Source organism: Piliocolobus tephrosceles, chromosome X (genome assembly GCF_002776525.5).
Source record: "Piliocolobus tephrosceles isolate RC106 chromosome X, ASM277652v3, whole genome shotgun sequence".
In the NCBI taxonomy this organism is placed as follows: Eukaryota; Metazoa; Chordata; class Mammalia; order Primates; family Cercopithecidae; genus Piliocolobus; species Piliocolobus tephrosceles.
This window is the reverse complement of record NC_045455.1, coordinates 20,092,467-20,112,264: the sequence shown is the minus strand read 5'-3', so window position 1 is coordinate 20,112,264 and position 19,798 is coordinate 20,092,467. Positions and strand designations below refer to the sequence as shown.

The window sequence follows — 19,798 nt, the reverse complement described above, 5'->3', positions numbered from 1 at the left end:
TTTTTTTTGCATCCTGTAAGTGATCCCAGTAACATTCAAGCGCTGTTGCAAAGTGGAAGATTTGAATTATTGATGTGCATTTTTTAGTTTAGAACCTCACAACCAGAAAGTCCAACTGTCAATATTTTATTCAAGTTCTATAACATGATGGTTTATATTTGTAATGATGATCCAAGGTACTTTATGGCTTTCTGACTCATTATGGCCACCTAAATTATGCTCATTATAGCTTTATTATGAAGTGAAGTTAATTGCATTATAAATATCTGAACACTGCTAATTGATTGCTATATATGGAAACTAGAAAGAGTCTAACTATATGACATTACTTTGAACATCTCATTTGTGGAGTATTTCAAATAAAAGGGATTTAATGGAATTTAGTGTTAGGACAAATTTATAAATAAACTGAAGCAAATGTGTTTATCATTATGTAAACAACAATACTCTGCACATTATATTTACAACAGATTTTGATTTGAGTTTGTATCAAACCGTAGGATTATTTAAAATTTAACAAGAAATGGTAAAAGAATGGAGCTATTTTGGAAGAGGATTACATGGTAGACTCCTAATGTTAATGGAAATCATGGGGTATTCTGTTTTGAGTCACACAGGATCATAGATGGAGGTCAAATCCCATTGAGAATATGATTTTTATCTGTCCATTAACACCTTAATCACAGAATATGTTTTTCCATGAAAATGTCAATTAAAAGCAGTTGTACTTAAGGTAAGTAGGTGCCTTGGGCTTTCTAGATTTCATTAATTTATGACTTCTTTCTGTTTTATCTGCAGAATTTTTCCGAGAGCTCCTGGAGAATGCAGAAAAGTCACTAAATGATATGTTTGTACGGACCTATGGCATGCTGTACATGCAGAATTCGGAAGTCTTTCAGGACCTCTTCACAGAGCTGAAAAGGTACTACACTGGCGGTAATGTGAATCTGGAAGAAATGCTCAATGACTTTTGGGCTCGGCTCCTGGAACGAATGTTTCAGCTGATAAACCCTCAGTATCACTTCAGTGAAGACTACCTGGAATGCGTGAGCAAATACACTGACCAGCTCAAGCCATTTGGAGACGTGCCCCGGAAACTGAAGATTCAGGTCACCCGCGCCTTCATTGCTGCCAGGACCTTTGTCCAGGGGCTGACTGTGGGCAGAGAAGTTGCAAACCGAGTTTCCAAGGTAATTGAAAATGTGCTGTCTTTCTAGTTGGTCTTCCTTGTTTACTCTGTTTTTTTAAAACCAATGTTTACAAAAAAAACAAGGTAAAAATTCTTAATTGGTGGTCTTTGCTCTTAGAGAAATCAGCTAAATATCAAAGTTTAATTCTGGCTTTCTTTTCCTTGCTTTGTGTGAGAAAAGACAGGATTTTAAACCTTTCTATGTGGTTGGAAAATTAATGTTAATACTTGTCAACAGTAAAGCAGACAAGCTTTTAGTATCAATGGTGCAAAAGCAGGCACGTTGCAACTATGATCATTTAGTATTTCTGATGAGGGTTTTAAGGATGATAAATACTCATGAAACAATCCATTTAGAGGTTATAATCCTCTAGGGAGTCAAGATGACAGTCTTCATGGACCTGCGAGTAGAGACAAGTTATTGTTGAGGACATCAGCACGTGGCGCTTCTTCTTTATCATCACGTGTCAATGTGGCCTAATTCCTTCATGGTAAAAGAAGAGCCCTTTGCTGACACCTGTATTACTGAATTAGGAAGCACTAATGAATACCAAGTATAGATTCTTGCAGAAAATTTCTTTTGTAACCTCTTATCTTTGTAATTTCATACCATGCATTGCCTTGGGCTTACGAATGAGATCAATCATTAATCTACTTTTGGGCCTTTCTTGAGGATAACATCTCTATACCTTGGATGTAAGGGATAATTCTACATTCCACTACTTAAACATTGAATATTTCCTGTGTAGAGGATGTCTGCTTTTGTTTAAGTTCTTTCTTGACATTTAAGGCACTTGTGAGGTCAGTTCTACAAATAAAATGAAAGATAATTACTTAAAGAAGTAAAGTTAAAAATAATACGTAACAGGAATCTGGTATTATGTCACTCAAAGAAGGTATATTTGTACAAGGGTTATTCCCAAACGCTACTTTCCTATTGCAGGGCTGTGCAAAAGAGTCACAGTATTTTTTCTTAACTATTGGTACTGTCCTATAATGCTTCTTTTTTTTTGACACTTTGATCTCCTCAATATTTACATCCTAGCATAAAGATTGTGTATACCCTTAAAAATGTTTCTCTATTGCACTGTCAGTGAAATCCATAATAGCCCATTTTCAGTTGTTAATTTCCTAAACATTTATTTGAGCATACAGACAGGTTATTTGCAGGAAGGCACTGAAGGAAATAATTACAAGGGCTTATTTAGCAATAAGAAGGGCATGTGATTCTAATGTTTAAAATAATATATTTACATTGAATCTCAACAATGTTTTAGATACCAAAGAAACTAAAGCCCCAAAAAGGAATTTATAAGGAATTAGCTAGGTAGAATAGCAAGAGGAAATATATCACCTGAGGACTGTCAGTAAAATATGAATAAGTATAGAAAATAAATATGCATTCCATATTTCCTTGAGTAGATGCAGTTTGTTGTAAAATAAATGTAAATTAATTTAATAAGTTAAACTCAATAATAGGCTTAGTTACAGAGGCTGCAAGCTGAAGCTTTTGATTTTGTTGAAGGATGAAACATGTAGCCAGCCTTTGAGAAATATGAATTTAAGAAATTCAGGCCGGGCACGGTGTCTCAAGCCTGTAATCCCAGCACTTTGGGAGGCCGAGATGGGCGGATCACGAGGTCAGGAGATCGAGACCATCCTGGCTAACACGGTGAAACCCCGTCTCTACTAAAAAATACAAAAAACTAGCCGAGCGAGGTGGCGGGCGCCTGTAGTACCAGCTACTCCGGAGGCTGAGGCGGGAGAATGGCATAAACCCGGGAGGCGGAGCTTGCAGTGAGCTGAGAACCGGCCACTGCACTCCAGCCCGGGTGACAGAGCAAGACTCCGTCTCAAAAAAAAAAAAAAAAGAAAGAAATTCGAAGTATGGATGGATATATTCCTGATTATGTGTATTTATTCTAATTGAGTGTTAATAAGGTTCACATGTGTGTATTATGATCTGGCAAGTTTCCAGTGAGATAACAGAATATTTTCTAGCAAAGTGTCTACAAAGCCATGAGGGAGGCTGCTGCTGGCTCTCCCTCCTGTTTTTCACAGAGTGGCATTCACAACTGCACAGAGATGGTGTCTCCCCTTGGTCACTCTCTGACTGTCTCAACTGAAGTCTTTGTTGACCAAAGTCTAACATGCTCTTCCTTCTGGGGAAGGATGACCTCATGAGCCAACCATCAGTACAGTATGACCTTTTTCTCTAGAAGTGGTGAGAAATGCATCCTCTAACACTGTATTCTCTCTCCCACTGATCCCTTCAGGACCAACAATCCCTAGTCAATTAAAATTATAAGCCCCATCCGACATTTGGTCACTGCCTTTTGGAGATGGATAGACAGATAGAGGGATGGATGGATGGATGGATAGATAGATAGATAGATAGATAGATAGATAGATAGATAGATAGATAGATAGATGATAGAGAGAGAGATAGATAGATATGGTATATGTATATATAGCCTTGGTTTGAAAGAAGTTGAGAAATGTTTTTGCAAATAATTTATGTCTCAGGAATTTAAGTATTTTACCAATGAACTTCCTTACCTGATGATTACAAGATGGTCTAGAGCTGACTAAACTAGCAATTTGTGATCTACTGATACTATGATGATTTTCAGCACCCAAAGTGTTTTTGTAATAGGAATAAAGAATCACAAAGACTAAATATACTAAAAAGAGAAGCAAGAATTGTGTTTGAGGTTTAAGCCCTTCATAAACCTGAAGCCTCTTTATGGTCTATTAATTGAGTGATTTAGAGTTGGAGAAATGATGACAGAAGAGCAGAATTCCCAAATGGAGATCAACAAACTGGCTTGTCTCCTGCATCCTGATTTGGGTGATTTTTTTTTTTCTCTTCAGTTTCTCTCTACGCTTATGGTGACTTCTTAATCTTGAAAGACATCATGAATATCTTCTAATTAATTGCTTTGACTGGAAAATTTACCTCTTTGGCAGAACACAGCAGTTTGACACAAATGTTTTGACATAATGTTCAGAACATTATTGGGAAATTTCTTACCAGAAAAATGGAGGTCTAAATTGTAAGCATCAACAGAATTATTTTTAAAACTTCTGCTTGTCATCTTATGAATACAAACACTGTCTTTTTCTAGCCTTCAGATGGGGCCAGTTTATTTTAAGTAACTATTACTCAAGGTCTGACCGCAGAAGCACTATGTGATTCTGTAGTGTATATATGTGGTCAGTCAGCCAGGATTCATTTTCTGTGTGAGTGGCCATTTTGAGCATGTCAAGTGTTACTGAGAGGTGGAACATCAGGAAGCTCCATGCTTTGCTGGTGGAATTATCAATTGATATGCTCACTTTAGATGATAATCTGAAAATACCTGTATTGCTGAAGATGCACCTATTCTAAAACTCCAATTTCATCTGGATAAACTGTTACACGTGCATACAATTAGACTTGTAGAAGAATTTTTGTAGCAGCATCTTTTACAATGACATAGAAAGTAGAAACGTCACAAATGGCCCATCTACCTAAATGGTGATCTCTTCACCTTATGAAATTTTCCAGAGCGGAGAAAGTGCTCATGAAACGAGTCACAGACACCTCACTGTGAGAGATAAACATCAAGTCACCTAAAATACATAAATTTGTATAAAGTTCAAAAATGTAAAACTAAGCAATACATTATTTGGGGAAAAAAATATATGTAGTAAAACTCCAAAGAAATTTCAAAGAATGATAAAATGAAAATCAGATGGTGGTTACCTCTGGAGATGCAGTTTGGAGGGAAGATGAAGGAGGGATACATAGAGATTTTTAAGTTATCAATAACATACTATTTCTTAAGCCAGGTGCTTGAGGCGGGTGTGTGTGTGTGTGCGCGCACATGCGCGCATGTATGTGCATGCATGCATACATGCATGTATTGTGTAAAGCTTTTTAATGAAATAAGTTAAGATATAGAAAGACTTTACCATTGTCCATGTCTGTTTCTACCTGTGTAACTACAATTGAGTCCCTGAGCTACCCTCAGTTGTTTGTAGTACTAACTACTGTTTATGGACCTGCTAACAAGTCAGTTTCCATGTTCCATGTTGTGCTACGGGATGTCAGAAAGGCATGGAAGGCAGAGCTCTAAAATGAAGAAAAAATAAATTTTGATAATGTAGTCACCTTGACAGAATGGATTTGGACTATTTTTAGCACTGTCCCTTTATTAAAATACCACCCTCATTCCCTTATCTTCCATCATAGTGAGTGGAAACATGGATACCAGCAGTCACTCGAAGGCGTGTCAAACATTGTGAGGAAGAGAGAGGGCTTCATGAAGAGATATTAACAGATTGTCTGCTTAAACCAGTCTTTACTTATTAGAAAGGCAAATGTGGAAATGACTATAGTGTCTTCACTAGTCCATCATGATGCCATTTACACTAAGAAGGCATGATTTTTATATATTTTTCTTTAATAAAAGTGACTTCTGGCATGGCATGGTGTCTCATGCTTGTAATTCTAGCACTTGAGGAGGCAGAGGCAGGTAGATAGCTTGAGCTCAAGAGTTCAAGACCCAGCTTGGGCAACATGGTGAAATCCCATCTCTACAAAATAAATACAAAAATTAGCCAGGCATGGTGGCATGCACCTATAGTTCCAACTATTCAAGAGGCTACAGTGTGATAGTGGCTTGAGCCCAGGAGGCAGAGGTTGTAGTGAGCTGAGATCGTGCCACTGCACTTCAGCCTGGGCAACAGAGCCAGACCCTGTCTCAAAAAAAAGTGATTTCTGGCCGGGTGCATGGCTCACACCTGCAACTTGAGCACTTTGGGAGGCCAAGACAGGCACATTACCTGAGGTCAGGAGTTCAAGACCAGCCTGACCAACATGGAGAAGCCCTGTCTCTACTAAAAATACAAAATTAGCCAGGTGTGGTGGCACATGACTGTAATCCCAGCTACTTGGGAGGCTGAGGCAGGAGAATTGCTTGAACCCGGGAGGCAGAGGTTGCAGTGAGCCAGGATCACGCCATTGTAGTCCAGCCTTGGCAACAAGAGTGAAACTCCATCTCCAAAAGAAAAAAAAAGTGACTTCTATGAGTAAAAGCTGTAAATTATGTCAAGAGCAATCATTTCAACTTTGCAAGTCATCTCATTGATTTATTATGGACAAATCAGGGAGGTAGTAGAACTGGGATCCATATAACTTGAACTATTGACAAATACTGTCATCTATTTCTCTATCCATCTATCTATCAAAAATCTTTCTTCCTGTGAGTCATGACTTTGAAAAGAAAAGTCTGGCTTTTAGTCTTTAGTAAGACCAGGATATTTTCATCAACAGATACCCACCTGTGTCTGCTACGTAGACTGATGTTTTTGCTCAAAGAGCCTCTTAAGTGGTTCATTCCCAACTAAACAGCTTTGCATTAACACTGTGTGCCTAGAAAGCAACAGACATAGTCAACTTTCAATAAATGTGGTTGATGCACTGTAAGGAAAAATGTTATCACCAAATTTAATGCAATAGAGGCTATGAAATGCCTCTGTTTAAAGTATTCTCTGATAACAGTGGAAAACCATTCTGAAGAATCTACCATGGATGCAATTTACAAGAGAAATTGTTTTCTCTTTAAGTGTTTGCTTTTGGGAAAGAATTGAGAATACAAAGATCACCTGTTGTCATTATCACCTGAATTATTAGTTTTGTTCCTTTTGTGGTGGTTTTTGGATCGGAGTTAATTTTGGGGGGGGGGGGGGCATTCCACAAATGAACACAATCACAAAAGGCCTTAGGTGAATGAAAGTTTTTTTGTAGTTCATTTGTGATTTGAATATCACCAACATATAAATGTTTGTGGGCAAAGGATAGTAACATTTAGCTAGAGAAAGAAGAATCAGGATCAGATAAAATGTCAGAGACTGTACACATTTAAAGAGCATTCCGAAAACAAAGACAAATGACAAGAACCAGCAAAGCATGCCCTTCTGAAAGTAAAGGCAAAGAGAATTCAAGAAATAGACTAATCAATAGCATCAACTGTGGCAGACAGTTAAGTAGAAAGGGCAGAGAAAACAGACCTTAGGATCTGGCCATTAGGATGTTACTGACTTTAGCGAGTGCAGGTTGACTTGAGTGGTTTAACTGGTTGAGAAGTTAACTCGTCTTCCCCTACACATTCTAGAACAAGGTATGCAAAGCTTGGTTCATGGACTGGTGCATGTTCATAAATAGGCTGTTACTGTTTTGCAACAAGATACGTACAAAAATTGAAAGTTAAAAAAATTCTTTACTGCAATTTCACATTGCTCTGACACCATCAGTGGGACTTTTCCTGGGATGTTGAATTTGCATGGTTAGTCTCCTATGTGTGAGCGGCATATGAGTTGTACTCCATGGGATCAGGCATCAGGTCATGATATATTGGTTTTTAATTCTGTTTACACGGTGTATCGCATTTATTCTCTTTATGTGGTGTATCACATTTATTGTGAATGTGAACTGTGACTTATCAAAGTTTACACTATTGTGTAAACTTTGCACAGCAGTCAGATCATCATCACTTACACATGTACAAATGAGAAGGGTGGGCAAGGTGTGTGATATCATGGGCCCAACTTGAAAGTTTGAAGGATTTCTCTTTTATTGTCCTATCTTCAGAGATTCAATGTCATGAGGACGTTCCCTGTTGCAATATCAGTGCACTATAGAAGTTTATGAGCCAAGATCTTGCATATGTGAAAGCATCCCTGCATCCCTGGTATGAAACCCACTTGATCATGGTGGGTTATCTTTTTGATATGTTGTTGAATTCGGTTAGCTAGTATTTTGTTAAGGATTTTAGCATCTATATTCATCAAGGATATTGGTCTGTAGTTTTCTTTTTGGGTTGTGTCCTTTCCTAGTTTTGGTATTAGGGTGATGCTGGTTTCATAGGATGAATTAGGGAGGGTTCCTTCTTTCTCGATCTTGTGGAACAGTGTCAAAAGGATTGATACCAATTCTTCTTTGATGTCTGGTAGAATTCTGCTATGAATCCGTCTGGTCCTGTACATTTTTTTTGTAGGTAATTTTTAAATTACCATTTCAATCTCACTGCTTGTTATTGAAGCTGATTCTTTGAAAAGATAAATAAAATTGATAGCCTATTAGCAAGATTAATCAATAAGAGGGAAAATCCAAATAACCACACTAAGAAATGAAACAGGAGATATTACAGCTAACACCACTGAAATACGAAAGATCATTCAAGGCTACTATGAACACATTTATGCACATAAACTAGAAAACCTAGAAGAGATGGATAAATTCCTGGAAAATTACAACCCTCTTAGCTTAAATTGGGAAGAATTAGATTCCCTGAACAGGTCATGGTATATTGGGAAAAATCAATCAACCAGAGATTGTTCAGATAATTTGAACCCCAAACAGATAACTTGAAATGTACTAATTCTAGAATAATGCTAAAAACAGGAAAATAATGAACATATTTTTATTGATTTTGTTGATATGTTTGGGTTTTACCTTTCCTGTGTTCAGCTCCTCTTTACCTATTTTTGTACCTTCCTACCCTAGCAGTTTTTCCCTAGGGTATATTCTGGGCATTTACAACCATGATGAGCTTTCAGAAAACCCATCATGATTGGCATGTCTACTGTTTGCCTATCCCCCTCAAATACAAGAACTTCCCTGGGGCCGTGGAAAATGTATACTACAAGCAGACGAGACGTCTTTGTTACTAATAGGGAACATTCGTGAGTGAAATATGCCAATTAAGGTACAGCACAAATGAAAAAGACCCAAGGATAAAACTCCAGTGCTATAATTCAGAGAATTCTGCTTGTAAAACAGCTTTATGAAGGAAAACGAACCTGATGTTTATCCCAGTCTCAATGCTGCCCGTTTTTGGACGTTTATCTCTGAATGCAGTTATGCTCTTCCTACGAGAAGGTTCTGTGAAACAAGGTTTGCACAGCAGGCACACCGTAATCACTTACACATGTACAAGGTGTGTGATACCATGGGCCCAACTTGAAAGTTTGGAGCATTTCTCTTTTATTGTCCCATCTTCAGAGATTCAGTGTTACAAGGACATTCCCTGGTGCAATATCAGTGCACTATAGAGGTTTATGAGCCAAGATACACATCAAAAAGAATTTTAATAAAGCTTGACAGATATATTGCCTTAATAGTGCTGACACAGTGAAGTGGGACTTATGTAGGGAGCATGACATCCTAACATTTTTAAAAATGAGATATTAGGTCATACAGATATTTGTAAGAAAGAGGGGGGGTACATTATTACATTTTATAGATTTCCTCCATTGTTATCTTTCTCATTGCAAGCAAGGGTTATTCCCTTGCATCTATTTGCTTTATACCTCTTCGTCTAGATGAGTGATATTCAGCACAAACACAATGGATCAATCCCAGATACTTAGAATATAGTAACCATACCAAGCAATGTTGAAACTCTACATTTTTTGGGTCTAAATCAAATAACCAAGAGTGAAAATGGACAGTTCAGAGTGTCAGTAATAGGATAATGGTGACTCTAACATTCAGAAGTAAGTAAAACTATGACCGAAATCTATAGATCCTGCAAGTTAACATCAAATGACACTTAAGTGGCTTGCATACACAGAATTTTTTAATTCCGTTTTGCCCTTGCAGGAACATGCTGCATGTCAAAAATGCTGCTGTCATATTTAATACTGAACAGAGAATAGTGGATTTTATATGGAAATTTTAACCTTTTCAGATCGTAGTATCTGAAGAAGTGAGGAAAATCTACTTTTCTATGTTAATTTTGTATAGAATTTTGGCAATCAAAAAGTACATTCATTGAATATTTTAAACTTTCATAAATACATTAATTATGGAAACATTATGCATGCTATTTTTATAGTAGGTAGAAATACGAGTCTTTTCATACAGAAATATATTCATTTATAAATAATGGGTGTTAAAGTTTTCATTTGCTCTTGACTTTCTAAAAACACATTCTCTTACTAAAAATGTATCAAGACATAAGGAAATATTTATTTCATTGTTTTTGAATGAAAATGGACAACATTTAGTAAGAAGTACACAATTTTATAGTGCTTTAAAAATTAGCAGAGAACCAAGCACTTTGCAGAAGTCTTTGTTCTTTCCATCTTAGAATTTTGTTGCACAAATCAAAGACTCGGCCAAGGAGAATTCAACTGTACTTGCAATAAAGCGTTTTATTGGAAAGACGAACCTTGCAATATTCTACTACATTGGTAGAGAGAGGATAACTATATAAAATATTTATGCCTCATTTTCCATAAAATATCAAAAATATCTATTTGGAATGGAGAAAAAAGTACCCTGACATTTTTGGCTAGGATAGAAGATAGAATCCAGATTGAAAGTCCTTTTTATTTGTGCAGGGTTTTTCTTCAGTGTTAATGTGATAGTACTTTCCCAACTATGGTCTGTTATACTAAATGTTTAACAAATTGTAAAACCTTTCACTCCCAGCTGTTCAAGACTTCCCTACTGATTGCTTGTGTTTGTCACTTGGGTTGTGATTTTGCAGTAGAGAACTGGAGAAATGAAATAATATTATGACTCACCCTAGCCAAATGGACATTTATTTCCTTCACATTACTGAGAAAATTTAAATTGTTGCTCCAGCTTAAATCACCAGGATATTTATTTTTTTGTTGGTGGTAAGAACAATAATTTTATGTATCTTCATATATTTTTTTTTCTGATCCTAAAATCAATATGTGTGTTCATCTGAATTTTTTTGAAGAAGCAGAAAAGTACAAAGAAGAAAATAAAATAATTCTAAATTTGCCATACCAACAGATAATTAAATGTCAAAAGTTTGTATTTCCAGTGTATCTGTGATATCATTTTATATTGCCAAATTATGTGAGACGTTTGATATTAAATTCTACTTTCATCATTTTAACATCACATGCATTTCCCCACCTTGTTGACACTTTTCTTTTTTTTTCAGTACTCCTATATCTTAAAATTTTTCTTTTACAACCTAAGAGATTTGTTTGCTGCCAATATATCTGGGTATCTCTTACAAAAAAAATAATTCCCTAAACAGCCTTACCTAGAAAAGAAAACAGTTGGCTCGCATCGTTCGTTTGCGTGTGTAGGTGTACATATGTGTGCATGTCTAGCCTGACTCGCTTTTCACTCTGAATTCTGAGGTGCATGGGAGCTCCATGGCTCTCTTATCTTATTTAACTGCTGGAATTTACTGATCAATTTATACCTACTCCATATAGTTCCATAACTTAGAAAGTGTTCATTCAAAAGGGAAAAGAAAGGGTGGGTATATAAAGGGGAGGTAAGGAATGAGGCTGACAAAAAAATGTTTGGTAGAAATCCATGAACAGTACTTTCCATTGGGCCCCAAATCTGAATCTATGTCAGATTAAAAACTGGTGGACCTTGGTCCAAACTGGCCCAGTTATATAAAAAACATAATTTATTTGGCATGAACTCTTTAAGATTTCAAGCAATGTTTTTAAGTTGGGCGGATTGATGTGAAATATGGATTTCTACAGTTTCTTGGAAGATACAACAACCCTGAGTCGGCAATTGCATAGCAAAGATCAGCTGGAGTTAGTGTTTAGACTGAGCTTTTTTTTGCCTTAGCATCCATGTTCCGTTTAACGCACGTCTGAACACTGCTGGAGTTGACCTGATCCTGAATTCAGTGTTAGTTGCCATTTAGCTTGGTGCTCAGCTCTTTTGTTCATAATAAATAAATATTTTTCTGTACCTATTTTTTAACCAAAAGTGAAAAAGTGTAATCCAAATAAGCCATGTGTCAAGAAAAATAGTGGTTAAAAAATAATGCTATTTTTTGTTTGTTTTGGAAGTATACAATATGTTAAATATTTAAAATACAAATAGCATCTATGGTTAAAGAACTCACTCAGTGAACTTCACTCACAGTTATTGTTCATCTCCCTAGCCTATGAACTTGCAAAGTCTCCTTTAAGCTTTATATTGGCCATCATTTGCTGTAAATACTCTTTCTTTTTCTTTTTTTTAGACAGAGTCTCGCTCTTTTGCCAGGCTGGAGTGCAATGCCACGATCTCAGCTCACTGCAACCTCCACCTCCTGTGTTCAAGAGATTCTCCTGCCTCAGCCTCCTGAGTAGCTGGGACTATAGGAATGCACCACCATACCCAGCTAATTTTTGTACTTTTAGTAGAGATGGGGTTTCACCATGTTGGCCAGGATGGTCTCGATCTCTTGACCTCATGATCTGCCCACCTCAGCCTCCCAAAGTGTTGGAATTACAGGCATGAGCGATCACGCCTGGCCGGTAAACACTATTTCTTAATTAAATGAAAGTAAACCAAAAGCTAAGAAAACTCTACTATTTCTGATGTTGGGACCAGGGAAGAATCCTTCCTTCAATTAATGCCCTCAAAAACATCCTCATAATATATACAACTAGACACTGAAGCCAAAGTGTACGAAAATTTATAGCAAGCACAGGCTTAGAATTGTTCCTATTTTATGTCATTGTAACATCATCACCATTATGAAAATTCTCTTTCTGTTCAATGTAATGCAAGCTAACAAATGATTACTTGCCAGCCACTATGCTAAGTTCTTTTTGCACCTTGCCATTTAGCCCTTACATTAAACCTAGGAGATAGGTATGGTTATCATTCCACTTATTAGATAAGAAACCTAAAGCAGAATGACACAGACCCTGTGCTGTAATATTCCACATTGCTTCACACACAGTTGAATTTTTTGTCTTTAAACACATCAACCTAATATAAAACTCCTTGGTCTACGGCAGTGCTATTCAACAGGAATATGATTTGAGCCATGTATATAATTTAAAATTTTCAGGCTGGGCACGGTGGCTCACACCTGTAATCCCAGCACTTTGGGAGGCCGAGGCAGGTGGATCACCTGAGGTCAGGAGTTTGAGACCAGCCTGGCCAACGTGGTGAAACCTGTCTCTACTTAAAGTACAAAACGATTAGCTAGGCATGGTGGCGGGCACCTGTAATCCCAGCTACTCAGGAGGCTGAGGCAGGAGAATCACTTGAACTGGGGAGACAGAGGTTGCAGTGAGCTGAGATCACACCATTACACTCCAGCCTAAAATTTTGGTGTGTATTTTGCGCTTAGAGCACATTTGGAGTTGGACTAGCCACATTTCACATGCTGACAAACAGCTTGTGGCTATAGCTAAGGAATTAGTGTGGAGATAATGTTTTAATACGTTATTCTCCTATTTAAGATAAGAAAGTTTAAAATGTCTCCCTAGGAAGCCAAACTCTTGTGGATGATTATTCATCCACTTTGTGATTATTTCATGATTATTCATACACAAGGAAAATGGAGAAATATTCTGTCTTTTCATAATGCATTTTTGTCTGTGATTGGAACTGTAACATAAATAACATAGACACTTTATTGAGGGATTTGTTCTTGCCATTGCCTCAAAGGCCCTAGAAGGAGTGTTACTGCTGTCCCTTAAGTGTAATGGCTACGAGGAAGGTTGCAAGTCATCATGGATGAACTACTCTGTGATTTTCAGTCTGCTCTGGGGAAGTGGAGGAGACGCATTAATACAGGAGTTGGCAAGTGTCTGTGGATGTTAGTATCAGCAGTAAACAAAATAAATAAATGCCCAATTATGACCATGGGAAGGGGCTCTCTGAGATGTTTAACTCTTTAAAAATAGTCGTAATACTCATAAAACTGGCCCGTCACTGGGTTAAATGACTCAAAACCACATGACTCATTTGCGTTCAAATAGATTTGAGGGTATTTCACAATCTTTGGGTAAAGAAGGTTCTTTTCAGGTAACAGCTCTGAAGCGTTAGTTCTATTTGATTTGTCTTTAAACATTTTAGAATATAACTTTTAAAAAAATATGAAATTACAATTTTAGTGAATTATTACTTGGGTGCATACAGTGATATACTAAGTAAGTTAACCAAATTGACATTCCTTGTCCCAAAATGCCTGTCTCCACCAGGAACGAGCTTCTCATGAGATGGGTTGTATTTAATAATTCCTATTAATTTTTAAGTGTGCATTATGGAACTGATACTTTCATCGCCATGCTGCAAATTGTGATTTGTAATTGGGTTTCCTTTTGTAATATAGAGAGTCAGATCAACCTGGCAGAAGTATATGGCTCTGTGGCAGCAACCATGTTCTGAATATACACAACTTTTTCCTGGGCTCAAAGTATCATGGTGCTAAAGAGCTGAGTTTGGGCTTATTTTGTAATTCTATTCGTTAAATTAATTTAGAATATGCAAATGGATTTATTGTGAGATTTAAAGTCCTTTCCCTCAAGGGAGCCCAGAATATTAGTTTAGCAGTGTTTTGGACACAACATTAACTCAATTTCAGGGGCCAGTCAATATAATGTCAGCATCCCATAATCTTAGCTGCACAGTGTCATTTTCTCTCTATTTTTCACTTCTGAGTCAAAAATCTTTTTGAGAGATTACAAGTATGTCAGAGTATTTCCAACAGAGAGAAAGTTTGTAGATAACTTCTATTTGCAGCCTCAAATTCTTACGTTTTCTTTATTCCAGCATCTATGGTTTGCCCTTTCTCTTGGGTACTCAGAAGCCCTACCAACTACTGAAAATTGAGTTTAGAAATTTCAAGCAACACAATCACTTTGTAACTTTCCTTTTGTGTGCTTTCTTTCTGTGTTGCTTCCTGTCTATATTTCTCCCTTTCCCATGCCTTGGTTTCTGCTGAAATCTACATCTTGATCACTCCAAGAATAGGCTGTTGCCACCTTAAGATAACCCTCCCAGTCATTAAGCTGTGTACCTTCTTCTGGGCATCCTAAGAATATCTTCATCAAATACCGCTTTGATGAGGGTACTGTCCTGTTTACAAGTCCTGACAGTATATTACTTATCCATTCCTTTTAAAAATCTGGGGTATTTACTAAGTCCTTGACTCTCTGCTAGGCATGGACTTGAAATGTCATATCCCCATCCTCAAGAGGTTGACAAGTCTGAAGTCGGCAGCCTTGCCTTCAGGTCTTCCATCTCTAATTCACCTTGTTGCCTAGTATCCTTAGCCCCAGCTCAATAACCAATTTCTCAAGCAAATGTGTCTTGCCCACCATCCCCGGCAACGAGTATAATTTTTCTGAGAGTTTCTCTGCCATTTTCCTTACTCATCGTGCCTTCCTCTCCCCTTTCTTTCAAACCCAGCTCGCTTACCTCCCTCAAAACTTGCTAAAATCCACTCATCACCACATCTCGTGTATCCAGGAAACTCCTTATGGCTGAACCAGTCTTTTACTCACCCTCTTTTCAGAACCCCTGTACTAAGATTTCAGCATGTCTGTTGTCTCAGAGTTTTCACATTGTTCCATACAGTGGGCCTCCCCAACCTGAAGATTGTAAACTAGTGCTCAAGGAAGGAACGTGCCTTCCATCCGTAACATTCCTCAGAGCAAGAACTATTGCAATTTGGATATGGTAGACATTCAATAAATATTACTTCTATTATATTACTTTTTTCTTTCTTTCAGTCGCACCATGTCGGGATGAAGACAGGTAATGGTCATATGTGTTAAACATCTCCCACTTTATTGTAAATAGTGCCCTGAATACTTGATGGTTTTGGAAAAGGATGTAATATAGGTCTTTCTAAAACCGTGCTTTCTCACAAAAGAGATAAAATTAAATACTCATGGCATGTGGTTACCCAACAGAGTGGTAGCTTCTTTTTAGGTTTTTTGGAACATCCAGCTCAACAGACATTGTAGATGAATGAAAGATGAATGACTGAATATAGGCTGAGAAGGCACATCTCCCTCTAGCTCTCACCTAGATGTAGTTGCAGCTCGAGATCTGCTGAAGAGTGATGAATCTTTGTACTCAGACTTCCAAAACACCTATATCTATACTGTCTACCTATACATAGATAAAGATATCTATACTGTTTCCACAGTTAATGGAACAAGTCTTCTTTCTCTCAGATTTTCCCTTCATGTCTTAGAATTCAGCTCATCTTTCCAGAGGCTTGTTGACTTATTTATTACAATTTAGTTTGGTAAATTATTAGCGGGGGGAAGTGTATACCAGTGGTTTCATAGTCTTCACACGCGAACATTGTACGTTTCCCTAGGTGTGGGTAAACAGAAGAGAAAGATGTACCAAAATGCTAAAATGATGGGAACATTTTTACAATGAATTATTAGAATTATTAAGGAGAAAGGAAAGAAATAAAGGGAAAAGCAACTAATCTCTTTTGTAAAGTGCTCACATTGCACATTTACAATTAAGCTGTTCTGATTTCTGTAATTAAAATAATTTCCTCTGAGAGGTCTTAATCATTCATGCCCATGAGTAAAAAAAGGCTGTTGTCATGAATGAACAATTAAAAGGAAGATCTTATTCAGATGCATTAGTTCCTATGAGAAATCTTTGAAAACAAACCACGCATGAAAAAGACAATCAGTGGGTTTGGCCAGGGTAATTTTGGCAATCTGTAGAAAACACCATTGCATGTGTTTATTCATCCCTTCATTCAGCAGTATTTATTGAACACCAACTCTTTGGCAGGTGCAGTGGGTGCGATGGTAAATAACACCTAGCCCAGCCTTAGAATTCCCGTTCTAAAGTGGATCCCAGACAAGTAGTAGAGGTCAATGAGGGCTAAGATAGGTATTCATGAATCATAATAACTCGGGTGACCATTGATACAAGCTCAACCTACGGGGACCCTTTGGCCTTAGACCATTTTATTTTACCAGTCACAAATTTTGTATCAACAGAAGCATAAATTCTAATGAAGATATGAAAATTCACTGTTTATTGAGACAATAAAACGCCATAAACAGCTAGTTAATATTTATTGACTAGTCACAAAGTATATGCAACCGCTGCTGGGGATAGTTAATTGTAATTATATATGTATGTAATATAAATACATGTTAATATCATGACCATAATATGAAAATAACATAGGAGAAAATGTAAAGAGAGGAGAAACTTGATGTAATCCAAAGCTCATTAGACCAGAAATAGGAGATACCTGGAATTGAATTCTTAGTTTGACCCTAATTAGTTGTCTGAATAACTTAATTTCTTTGCTCTTTGATGAAGTGAGGAGATTAGACCACATGAAATGCTTATTGGGAATGAAATTCCCAATGTGGCGGTTATTGAAGTCTTAGACATATGACTGAGAAACTGAAGTATAGATTCAGGACTGCACCTTTGAGCATTTAGATCTGCCTGGGAAGGGGTTGGCCAAGTAATGCACTAGCAGTTAATTTTAAAGTTGTAGGCTGTACTTCATGGTATGTGTGTTTGAATATGGCTTGGGAATCTAACTGCGTCTGGTTGTCATCCTTGTAATTGGGCTTAATTCTAATTCTGGGGTAACACAGCTTACTTTTATAATAACAGGATTTTTTAAAAAATCACTTCAAATTCCAAAGACAGTGTTGAGCAGCTGGATACCTATATACCTAATGGATCTCCATGGCCTCCTAGAATTCAACGTGTTTTGCTGGCAGAGCCAGACATCTACATCTACTATACTATGTTTTTGTACATAATTCATAATTTTAATTTTGGCACTCATGATGTATTTGGTGTTAAATACACATTACTGCCAGAGATAATGGATGTCCTCCTAAGGAAATGGCGTTTGCAATGTTCTCTATTGCATCTCACATTTGATTGGCATGTGTATCCTAGAAAAGTTGGCATAGCACTTTGTCAGAGGGCACAGTGCCATCTAACAGTCGGGGAGGAATACAGGCTGAAAAGTGATCACAAATGAAGTCAGCTAGGGGTGTTCAGGAATGAAGATTTGGCTCACTGCAGTAGAAGGAAATAAGTACTCTTATGAAAATCTTCTTTTATATGAAAGTTTCTACCAACTATGACCTTTAAATATATCTCAGGAAGATTGGAAGGCGCTTTTACTAACTTGGAAGAATTATGTTTAAAATTTAATTGTACAATAATGTTGAAAAGCAGCATTATGTTTGTATTTACTTTACAGTTTGTTAAATCAATATGCAGGTGAGTCTAGTATATCAAATCACATAGTCAACAGGCTTTTGTTTACCGAGTAAAATGAGTAGAGGATTATATCCTTCTGCCACTTGTTACTTAGTGAAATTCTCCGGTTACTGAGCTTCTGTTATCTCATCTTCAAAGTGGGGATAATAGGAAGTGGAGATGATGTACTCACCTGAAGTTTTTATGATGGTTGTGTGAGACAAAAATATGATAAAACTGTTTTGTAAGCAATAGCAGATTGCTAAGACTAAGAATAGTCTATAATATCAAAGTTTTACATAGAGGTGAAAAAAGCAAAATGTATTCCAAAGTAGTTGATGACAAAAACCTATGACAGAAATATCAAATTTAAACACTGTAATATTCTGTATTATAAACATGATGATGCTAATTATGGAATACTATACTGGTTCTGAGGAATAGGCTCTCTTTATGTCTACTCTAGTCTCATTACATTGCAGTAGGCATTGGCAAACAAAGGAACACACATGGAAGTCATCTCAGTTTTTGTTCATTTCTAAAGTTTATACGTATGTGCACAATGCCTTTTGGAAGCACATACTTTGTAGATTGCATATAAGATACACATGAGATTTAATTAATAAAGTTCAGCAGACATCACATTCCTATTCTGTTCTTTGTATTCTCTCCAAAGTCCCTTTAAGGCTACTGTCAATGATAAGATTTTTGTTGTAGATGATCAATTAAGGCTGAAATAAGCACTCCAAATAATTTCATAATTTCTACTGGAAATTTTAAGGACTTAGTAATTTGTGGCACAATATGTCTAAAATAAATACCACCAGCTCTTCCTAAATTAGAGTCATACAGTATAAAGTTAAAAGTAAAAACTTTCTGATTAATTATTTAATCTCTCTCTCCAATTAATAGTGGAAAACTACTGAAAAGAGACTTTTCCCCCACAAACTCTCAATTCTTGTACACGTGGTTTTATTATTGATTGTACATGGGAACTGACTGTGATTCTGTTACTTGAACTTTTATTGTTCCTTGAGTGTTGACTTCAAAATTACATTTCTTCTCTGTTGGATCTTCTGAATGGCTCTGATCCAATTTCCAATCTAGATGGATATTCCATCCTCTCTCTTATTGACTAGTTGTATTCCCAGAAGGGAACTGTCTTTTGTGCTTATTAAAGTTTATTTTGTACAACAATTTATGCCCCTCATTTTGATATTTAATCAGTATTTTAATGTTAAGCAGGCAACATATGTATCCATTTCAAGGGAATAAAATGGTAATTAAAAATCCAGTGTAAAAAATAATTACGAATATTTCTGAGGAAATATAGAAGAAATGTTATGAACATTGTTCTAGGTTTGCTATTTCCTCTTCTGACATTGTCATTAGTAATGAAAATAAGTTTTATTTAAAAACCAAAACATGGCCAAGGAATACTCTAATTAAATGGTGGGGATAGTTTTAAAAATTCAGCCAGACTCCGGGAGTATAATTCAAGTAGGTTAGGTAACATCTATTTGTCTTTCCTTGCTTCTTGCCTATATGTAATCTTTTCTTCTTGGTACAATGCATTGGTGTGAACAAGGCCTTAGCAC

General features: G+C 36.7%; 1 protein-coding gene across 1 annotated transcript in view; it reads left to right on the top strand.

Annotated features, from left to right (window-relative positions):
* The first annotated feature begins 796 nt into the window (after positions 1-796).
* The window catches only part of LOC111546589 (glypican-6), a 584,762-nt gene continuing 565,760 nt past the window's right edge, over positions 797-19,798 (top strand). The window contains exon 1 of the mRNA XM_026446573.1: positions 797-1,190. Coding sequence (XP_026302358.1) covers positions 846-1,190 — 345 coding nt within the window. The 5' untranslated portion in view covers positions 797-845. The remainder of the gene's footprint in view (positions 1,191-19,798) is intronic.